At 44.5% G+C, this 10,691-nt stretch overlaps 2 protein-coding genes across 3 annotated transcripts in view; both read left to right on the forward strand.

The window, feature by feature from the left end:
* LOC106821056 (protein FAM117B-like) overlaps positions 1-10,691 on the forward strand; it is a 144,747-nt gene that overhangs the window by 93,507 nt on the left and 40,549 nt on the right. The window contains exon 3 of the mRNA XM_014825697.1: positions 5,071-5,199. Within this exon, the coding sequence (XP_014681183.1) occupies positions 5,071-5,199 (129 nt within the window). The remainder of the gene's footprint in view (positions 1-5,070; positions 5,200-10,691) is intronic.
* Positions 1,645-3,410, forward strand: LOC106821057 (zinc finger protein 271-like). Of its 2 annotated transcripts, XM_014825699.1 has the most exons (2): positions 1,645-2,379; positions 2,548-3,410. In XM_014825699.1, the coding sequence occupies exons 1-2, from the start codon at positions 1,849-1,851 to the stop codon at positions 2,806-2,808; spliced, it is 792 nt and encodes a 263-aa protein (XP_014681185.1). In that variant the 5' UTR covers positions 1,645-1,848; the 3' UTR covers positions 2,809-3,410. The 2 variants fall into 2 exon arrangements, with proteins under 2 accessions (XP_014681185.1, XP_014681184.1); XM_014825698.1 differs by having other exon boundaries at positions 1,645-3,410.

Raw genomic sequence — 10,691 nt, forward strand, 5'->3', positions numbered from 1 at the left:
AAATTATGAACTGAAGTATAGATGGTATAAAGTATATATTTAAGTTTTTATCATAATTTTTCACGTGTTCTACCCAGTTCTTTGACCTAAAAAAACATTTTATATTGTTTTTGTATAATTTGAAGATGTATGTTAGGATATTTCATGTTTTCTATCGGGTTCCTTGACATAAAAACAGGTATCCTATAACTAGATCCTGGTAATCGTGGCACGTATTTTTTTTGGCGGAAAGATGTTATGATAGATCACATGTGTTCTATACCCGTTCTATGGGGTTTATTGACCTAAAAAACATATGTATATAGACCAAGATCATGGTACTTGGGGCACTTACAGCTGATTTATGGGCAAAACTGTGTTTTGTGGCGGCCATTTTGAATTTTTAACTTTTTGGCGGGAAGATTATATCTTATGATATTTGACATGTGTTTTATTGCATTCTTTGACATCAAAAACATAGGTATATACACCAAGATCATGGTAATCGGGGCACTTACAGCTGATTTATGGGCAAAAACATTTTTTCTGGCGGCCATTTTTAATTTTTGATTTTTGAAATCAGCATACTCAAAACACCCCTAGAGCCAATTTTCATGCTTCTTTCCAGAAGTGCACACCTCAGACACATATCCGCCCCACTACACTAATGCAGTTACTTTAAGTCGAAAAAAATTTGACTTCCGCGGAAGTGGAAATCCGCATTATAAGTCAAAGCTTTTCCTCCAGTCCCGTTGGATTCGACTTAGGCGAGGTCAACTGTATCATATAATACAGTATTTTTTATAATAGACTTACAATATTCGCTCTACTTTTGCTCGCAATCACATACGCCCGGCGCATCGCTCGTATTCAACATGTTGAATATTTCCGCCCGGTTTTTCGACCTGGCACCGTATTTATCGATCGGCGGATTGCAAGCGGCTAGCGTAGAAAATCGCACAGTGTCCTAGGCTTAAGTCAAAGCTTTTCCTCCAGTCCCAGTTGGATTCGTCATAGGCGAGGTCGACTGTATCATATAATACAGTATTTTTATAATACAAATTTTTTATAATAGACCTACAATATTCTAAAACCTATGTGACAGTATTGTACATGCTTATGTTTCGTGTAGCTTAGATTTACTGTCTCGAAGCTGTAAAGTAACCAAAATAAATACACAATAATGAAATAAAGTCATTTCGTGAATTTTTGCAAATTTTATTAAATTGAAAAAATAACAGATTTTATTAATAATAGATTATTAATTTTCATAATCGAGCGCTTAGGCGGTTGCTGCAAACGACTGACTTTCGATTATAATCGATCACCGGGACATCACTACCAGTCTGTATGTATTTTGTGTGTGTTTTATTGTCAGGTTTGTTTAGCGTTATTACGTAGCAGTGTTTTTATGGATCCATGCTTTTTTTGCAACAACGATTGCCTATATACATACATAAGAATTTTCCGCAGATCCACGGATTTCCACTTGTTTAATTATTTTTCCAGCATAATGAGAAATTGCTTAACTCGTGTAGATCCGTGTATATTTTCTGTCCGCAGGAAAGCGGACGACCAAGAGAGGAACTTGCATCGGGGAGGAAAGTGAGAGAGGAACCTGCATCGGGGAGGAAAGATAGAGAGGAACCTGCATCGGGGAGGAAAGTGAGAGAGGAACCTGCATCGGGGAGGAAAGTGAGAGAGGAACCTGCATCGGGGAGGAAAGAGAGAGAGGAACCTGTATCGGGGAGGAAAGCGGAGAGGAACCTACATCGGGGAGGAAAGTGGGAGAGGAACCTGCATCGGGGAGGAAAGTGAGAGAGGAACCTGCATCGGGGAGAAATAGAGATCTCGATCACCGCCCGCTCGATGGAACCTTCTCTTCCTTCTGCTTCTTCTTCTCTGAAACCGTATGCGTGTGACACGTGCAGTTACCGATGCTCCCGGAGTGACGGGTTGAAGGAGCACGCGCGCACGCACACGGGAGAGAAACCGTACGCATGCGATGTATGCGAGTACAGGAGTTCTCGGCTGGCGCAGCTCAAGAACCACGCGCGCACGCATACGGGCGAGAAACCGTACGCGTGCGATATATGCAACTACAGGTGTTCTAAGCTGGCGAATCTCCAGATGCATGCACGCACGCACACGGGAGCGAAACCGTACGCATGCGATATATGTGAGTACACCTGCACCAACTCCAGCAACCTTAAAGTGCACTTTCGCGTGCACACGGAAGAGAAACCATACGCGTGCGATACATGCGGTTACACCTGCACCACCTACGCCAGCCTCAAGAGGCACGCGCGCACGCACACGAGAGAGAAACCGTATGCGTGCGATATAAGCGACTACAGGAGTTCTCAGCTGGCAAATCTCCAGATGCACGCGCGCACGCACATGGGAGAGCAACCGTACGTGTGCGACATATGCGGCTCTGCCTACACCACCTCCGGCAGCCTCAAGAAGCACTTTCTCATGCACCCGGGCCAGAAACCGTACGCGTGTGACGTGTGCGAGTACAGGGCTTGCTCCCGCAGCAGCCTCAAGACGCACTTTCTCACGCACACGGGAGAGAAACCGTATGCGTGCGATGTATGCGAGTACAGGAGTTCTCGGCTGGCGAATCTCCAGATGCACGCTCGCACGCACACGGGAGAGAAACCGTACGCGTGCGATGCGTGCGAGTACAGGACGTGCTCCCGCTACAGCCTGAAGAGGCACGCGCGCACGCACACGGGAGAGAAACCGTACGCGTGTGATGTATGCGAGTACAGGAGTTCTCGGCTGGAGCAGCTCCAGCGCCACGCGCGCACGCACACGGGATAAGCGTGCGACACATGTGAATACAGGTGTATGAGCGCCATTGACCTCAAAGTGCACTTTCTCTCGCACACAGGCGAGAAACCGTACGCGTGTGACATCTGCTCCTTCAGGGGCTTATCCTCGGCCGCTCTCTCGAAACACATGCGCACGCAGTCGCACCGAAGAAAGGCCATGTACAATCAATCGTGAGTGATGTGATGGACGGGTCTGCGGGTTAAACAGCTAATTCGTCAGACATTAAACGTGTGGATATAGGTGCACTCTCTCCAGTAGACTCCAGTGACGTACACTCAGGCTTGTATAAGAGAAGAAATCCTGAAAGGCGATGTGCATGCAATCATGGGTGATGTGACTGACATTCTACTCGTTAAACAGTTAATAAGCCAGTTCGTAGTTACGCACTGGCGTCCTATGATGTCATCGGGTCATAGGTCATTTGTACATAGCTGAAAAGTTGGATCGCGCGTTCGCTCGTACACACTTGCCGTATACTACATATGCATGAATGCTATACAAAAGCTATGTAAAATCGTACGTGCGTTTGTTTTCTGTATTAAGCCGATCGACTATCTGCCTGTGCTTTTTATTTTTTGGATTTTTACGTGTGTATGATATTCATTGTGGGGTATTTTGGGTAGATATGCAGTGTCGGTTCTTCTCCGTCAGTCAGTTAACTGCAGTCAGTTCAGTCAGTCTCGGTCATATCATTTATTTATGGATGTCTTTATGCTCCCTGGATTTCTTAATTCTAATGCAACAGAAATGCAAACTGAGACATACATGTAATTAACTTGCAAAGCATGTATATATATTGATTCATGTTTAATGCACATCTAACTACATGTATATGAACAAGGAGGAATGTTAACCTCTAAATACATTGTACAAGCAATTAAAGCAATGAAAATGGGGAAATTGTGTACGTGTATACTTGTATGAAACCTGCAAATGTGATAATTTATAATGTAGCAAGTTTAAAAAATAGGAATGAAATAAATGCGTTTCCATTTTAGAGCCAGCAGGGAATAAACATGCATCATAATTTCTTATATTTCTTCTTATTAATATCTATGAAAACCTTCAATTTAAATAAAATCAATGAAAGTACCATTTGATAGTAATAATAAAAAAAATATGCGGTACTCCTGTTTCATGTGTAAATGGTATTTTAGCTGGCATAGTATGGACATATATTTAATCAAAATACTAATAACTGAAATAGTATGCATTCAAACAATGTTATGTTTATTAATGATATTATATTTGCTTTATTAAGTATATAATTGAGAATGAGATGTAACTGCATGTGTATGAATGATGCAATGAGAAAATGGTGATGGAGACGTCAGATGTTCATGATGACAATTACAGTACAACTTTGGTGTTCATTTATTGAAAGGTTTCCTTAATATTTTTCATCCCGGACTTAAATAATTTTAGAATGTCTTAATTCTCATGGGTACAAATAGCTACTAGATAAACTCGAAAGTTGTTCACACATGCATCTTTACGTTATTGGCATAATTAGTACTGAAATCATTCCATGGGTCCTTTATAAACATGTATCCTTATACCTAAAAGACAGGATATCAATTATAATTTATGTATGTGATATGTCTGGGACCTCTGCTGATAGCTGATGTCAAACCGCTTGCGTACAGTCTGTACGGACGTGCAGTCTTGCTTATGCGTGACCGCGGCTGCCAAAGACGTGCTGTACTCGTGACACAGGAAGTAAAGTCAAGCGGAGGGAAGGAGGGAAGGTTGATTTAAAGGCTCGTCTCATCCGGCCCTGTATTGGGGGCGAGGGGACGTGTCATCAGGGGCATTTACACGAATCCCCTCGCTCTGTCTCTTTACACTTCCCCCCTCTCTCTGTGCGCGTGTGTGTGTGTGTGTGTGTGTGTCACGCACACGCACACGCACACGCACACGCACACGCACACGCACACGCACACACACACCACACGCACACGCACACGCACGTGTGCGTGCGTGCGTGTGAGCACCGGCGCGCACCCACACACGCACGCACACACACCACGCACACAAACAGACACACGCACACGCCGTGAGGGGGGTCGTACGTGCATTCCTACACGCGTTGGTAGCCTTTATTATCTGCGAAGCCCAGATCTTATGTCTTTATTTGCATCGAATCCGGCTTCACATAAAAACACTAGCTGCCTTACACCTCGCCTTCTCCTGTTTACACGATGCGAGGCGATCGACTTATCTTGTGGCGTTCTCTGCGGTTTTTTGCAGACTCCCAACGAGTGGATAGACGATGAGACTGAGCGCAAGAAGAAGGAGGGTTCACACAAGCGGTCTTCCTCGGTGGGCAGCAGTGGGGGACAACACATCAAGGATGTATCCAGTGCAAGTCACAGTCATGTAAGCGTGCTTAGCTGGTCGATAAATGTAGTGTCTCTGTGTATACGCGCGCACGCACGCACACGCACGCACGTACGTACACATAGCGAGTACATGTTACAACAGATAGTGTATGTGGGATTATTGAACGTAGTCAACACTTTCACTAAATAGCGTAACTATTTCACTCTAGATCGTCACCGGGTCACTCACGTGCTCACAACAATTAATGGCAAATATTACTACACCATTAAATATAGATATGTCAAATATAACCTCAATTTGGGGAGTGATTGTGTATAACTTTACTGGCAAATACGTGAGCTGTTATCACTATGTTTAACAGTAAGATAACGAAGACACTAGTACGCTTGTACACTTGTACAATTTCGTGCAACCCACGTTTGCTATCGTTTGTACACTGACCCATAGGCAAGCGTACACACATGAATACAGGCAAGCGTATAGAGCTGTCAACCGTGATATGTTATAGAACTATTACGCAGGACTATGGTTATAGACGGATTTCATGACGCCGTGGATAAACGATCCGTACCCTATACAGTATACACACGCATGGAGAGAGTGTAGCAATAATTGAGCTTCGGGACAGTGGTCCATTCCACGTACCACGAACCTTTGTCGTTATCAGAGCAGGGACTAAGAATTCTCACGAGATTTCTCATTCGTTTGCGATCAGGGGAGTGGTGGGGGGGACCTACCATGTTTCGCTCGCGGTTCATTGCTTAGCAGCAACTTACTCTGGAACGCGCACCATATTAGTTGGTATATAAGTAGAATATTGCATCTGTAAGTTAGAAGGCGACTGCCTGTTTAGCACGGAAATGCGCAGCCTTCGGGGCGTGCATGTCTAGTTTACAGCTTGGTAAACTCGCTTCTCACGGAAAGCCATCTGTACTTATGGTAGCAGTTTAATGCGGCCACCTCCCCCTAGAGAGATGTGGCAGCCATGTTGCCTAGAGAGAGATAGAGAGAGAGAGAGAGAAAAGAGAGAGAGAGAGAGAGAGAGAGAGAGAGAGAGAGAGAGAGAGAGAGAGAGAGAGAGAGAGATAGACGCACGAGTAGACCCAGACCCGACGAGACCAGAGCCGACCGATATACTATACACTACCGCCTGCTCGGCGCACCACGGCCACCGCCTGCGCCGCCGCCATGCGTGGCAACCCTCTCACGCGGCCGGCACTGAAAGCTTCTCACGCTGACGTTATGTGGGCTACTTCTAACATTACAATCCGCACTCTCCATAGCTAACAGCATCGGTCATTGTTTAAAGTACGTTCCGCGAACCATTTGCGACGATCACATTAAAGATTTATGCTGGGCTAACTTAGTCGCATCGTTACTCACCAAATATTAGTTATATATATATAGATATCCATATATATATAGATATATACTATAATAGAGATATACTATAAATTATATCTTATATATAGAAGTTGTTCAGCCGGAATTAGTCCGTCACTTGCATAGACATATAGAACTCCGCAGCCTAGAGAGGAAAACTAAATGATATTTTTCAGAAATCAAGCACAGTCTGGGAGGGAGGTGGTTCTGGGCTGAAACAAAAATTTATAAAGTAAAAAATTGATAAAAAATCTTATTTCCATCAATAGATGCGGGTGCGTCGACAGATTAAGCATCAGCGCTAGTTCTAAATCCATTGGTGTCGGTAGGTGTTTTGAGACAACAGTAGAGGGCCGTCCATAGGCTGCAGGCCGTGATAAGCATCAAAAGCAGAAATTCATTAAAAATAGGCTCAGCACTTGTTACTGCACTTACAAAACTACAGCTTTGATATTCATGTAAAGTAACTACAGATTCATGCTTATGGTCTACGAAAACCCGAAACTTTTGCCACTCTATATGATGCGGAATATTTTCAAAAGTTGTCTAAACACAATTTCAACACAAAAAAATGACCAAACCGCTCGCTGTGGCTTACGCACCACGACGGAAGGTCAGCGAATACACAAACAAGACCAATTTTACTTCTATATCGCTTCGTACACCCCACGTCCACGGCGCTCTTAACTTTGGCGTGCCCAAAACCTGCACATATAATGCCGCCTCACGTCGCCGAATTTCTGCGCCAGAAACCACCACCATTCTACACCAGAGACGTCTTTCAAGAGAAAAATAGCACCGCGCTGAAAAATTTGCGGAGGCTTAGCTTGTATGCAACCTCCTATATGAACCCTTAAACGGCGCCAGTGGCCTAATCGCTAGAAATTCGTCTTATACAGTGGGATTCGGGTTCCGAACTCGCCAGTCTGGGGAAACTTGATTTTGCCCCTTTTTTCTTTTACCTACGCCCTTAGTATGTACTTTCTGCTAATCAGCAGTACTTTTGCCACTGTCAAAAAATTTTTTTAAAAATAAATTTTACTCTACATTCATTAAAAAAATAAGAAAAGTTAAAATTGGGATGGCGATTGGCATGGGCAATGGCATGGCAATGGGCATGTCATGGGTATGGCAGCGCGATTTGGGAATGGAAAATGGGATGGGGAATGGATGGGAATGCGGTGTGATGGGATGGATGGGATGGCGATGGGATTGGCATGGCATAGGCCTGGCATGGCATGGCCATGGCATGGAATAGGGATGGATGGATTCGATGATGGATGGATGGATGGATGGATGGATCGGATGGATGGCATGCATGGATGCATGGATGCATGGATGGATGGATGGATGGATGGATGGATATGCATGGATTGGATGGATGGATGCATGGATAGATAGATAGTTAGATTTTTTTTGTTTTATTTACCTTCAAAAGCCAAGCGGTCCCACGCAAACTGCAGTAACGCCAAGCTGATTCCCCGGCGCAACGCCGGTATGCCCGCTCAGTCATAGATATATTATATATGGGACTGCCGGCAATGGATGTTCGAACCGGAAAAATGTTCGCGATGAAGCCTAAAAGCTGCTCCATGAGTTGCCATAATATTATAAGGCTTAGCACAAGCATGTAGCAATATACTTGTCTATAATAATAACTCCTATATCCGTAAGTTGGCTAGCATGACACGAAGAAGAAGTTTCATATCCGCCTGCACAGCCCCGAGTGATCCCCTGTACCCAGTCTAGTTGCATCATGAGCAGGTAATATTCCCCGGTGCCCCGCTGATTGACAGGAAGTACTTCAGCAAAATTTCCCCTGAAAAGCCGTAAAATAAAGGCGCGGCAGCAGCTTTGGGCTAGTGTGCTTTTACGACGCTGACACTGTGAATTTGTGCGCAGACAAACAAACAGGTCATCGCCTGCCTGTTAACATGCCTGTGGTGGGCGCGCGTGGATGCGCGTGTGTACGTGCGCGCCCTGCGTGTCCGTGTGTACGTGCGCGCGCGCCGTGCGTGCGGCGTGCGTGTGTACGTGCGCTGCGTGCGTACCGTGTGTAGGCTACGTGCGCGCGTGCGTGTGAGCGTCAAGTGGACGTGAACGTCCGTGTGTGCGCCCCCGTTGCTGTGTTTTTTAGTTTCGTTGTGTGTGTGTGCGTGCATGTGAGGTGCGCCTGCGGGTTTGTGAGCTGCGCGCGTCTGCGTGTGTGCACCTAAAATTTGCTTCTGGCGTGCGTTGCTTAGCCGCGATGTCGACGCCTAGGATTGGCACAGTGTCATGGGACTGGATGGAGCAGGACCGCCACTGTGTAACTACTTGCAAGAACCACTGCGGGAGTTCTTGGCGAGCCGGCGGAGGCCCGAGTTGTTATGCATACCATGGAGTCGGCAAGAAATGCTGAGCGCAAAATTCCCATATCTATCCGCCCATCGCTAAACACTGGCGATGCCCGTCGGAAATATTATTAAGTCGTCGTCGTGTACTCTCCTCATCCTTCTACTTGCGCTTTAGTAAGAACTAAATAAGTTACAAACACGAAACGCGGTGCTTAGTCAGTAGCGCGTTTTGTTTCACCAAGCGCCGTGATTGTATATTTGGCCACTCTGCCATCGTCGACGCAGATTTGTTTAGAAACCCTAATATATATATGCGGCCTACAAGAGAAACTTATCTACGCTGTCGGCGGAAGAGGCGAGTAAACATTTCTTCTTTGGAGGACTCTAGAATTTTCTTGCACATTATATTAAATTTAATGTTGCAAGTGAGAAATTGCGCGAGAACAAAAAAATTGTAGTTGCTGGGGTCGCATAGATAGATTTCCTGATTGGCATTGACATTTCGTATTGCGTTTGATGGCGTAGAATAGAACACAATCACCGAACATCGCGGTGACATTAGAATGCTGTCATTCTCTAATTAATAAATTTTAAAAGATTAAAACACGCTACTCGAGTCGAAAGGCGTTTTCAACGATTTTGAATATCTGTGGCAGCCAATCCTAAACAAATCCAATAGGTTCGTAAAGTAATTTAGCAGGACAAATTAATTAATGTAGTTTAATTAGAGATAGCTGCCACAAAGTGGCCGGATAGTTCTAGTTGTTTGTTCCGGCCATTGATAAAAGTGAGGTTGGGATTTTCTTACATGTGTCACCCCCCGCTGAGTTTTGCCGCCCGACCTGCGTACACCGATTAAACAGGAACATAATAAGTATATCATTAAGTAATCAATAATAATAATAATAATAATAATAATAATATTAATTATATTATTCATTAGTTGATTATTATTATTATTGTTATTAATTGTTGACTTGTAGTTTCTTTGGATTATAGAAACTCGGTCACATAGGTCTTTGCATGTTGGTTATTAATTTAAAACAGGCTGATATCATATGTGAATTGTGAGAGGTTAAAATAAAAAAAAAATAGTTAGATGCGGTCCCTATATGTCAACGTCTGGTGAATGTTGTTTTTTCCCCCTGGTTTATCTATGGGCCATTTAAAAAAAAGAAAGAGTGAGTTAGGAACGATATATCTCTTTCAATCAGCCAACTACGTGATGTCCTTCTTTAATAATAGATTAATTTATGTTCGGGTGCCCTCGGGGAGCTCTATATCGGGACCATCGCTGGGAGTATTGATAAGCTGGCTTTATGACATTTAGGGTTCTGACCTCTTCGATCTTGCACATAAAATTTCGCTATGGATGTAATGTAATTTCTTCAGCCGATGCATAATGTACAGAGTGACCAGTAATACCACAATACACAAATCAATTAAGAATATGATAGGTTCACTCGACCACTTAATATGTGTTAAACACGAGTTTCCGACTGTTTAGTTCTTACCCCCAGAAGCTGAAACCGAGTTAGTTTTGTTTTGTGTGTTTGTACGTGCGTGTGTGCGTACGGGCGTTCGTACGTGTGCGTGATGTGAGCGTGCGTTTGTTCGCGCATGTGTTGAATGAGTGTGTGCGTTCGTTCATGCCTGCGTGTGCCCGCATGAGTGTGCGCGCGTGCGTACGTGTGTGTATGCGTGTGTATGTGCTTGCATGTGTGCGTGTGCGCGTGTGTACGTGCGTACGCGCGTGCGTGCGGGTGCATGTGCTTGTATGTATGTGTTCGTACGTGCGTGCGTGCGAGC

The sequence above is a fragment of the Priapulus caudatus genome, unplaced genomic scaffold (assembly GCF_000485595.1).
Source record: "Priapulus caudatus unplaced genomic scaffold, Priapulus_caudatus-5.0.1 Scaffold57, whole genome shotgun sequence".
Taxonomy (NCBI): Eukaryota; Metazoa; Priapulida; class Priapulimorpha; order Priapulimorphida; family Priapulidae; genus Priapulus; species Priapulus caudatus.

Excerpts from the sequence above, each read along its gene's own strand:
- LOC106821057 (XM_014825698.1), top strand. The coding sequence starts at position 1,849 with ATGGAACCTTCTCTTCCTTCTGCTTCTTCTTCTCTGAAACCGTATGCG.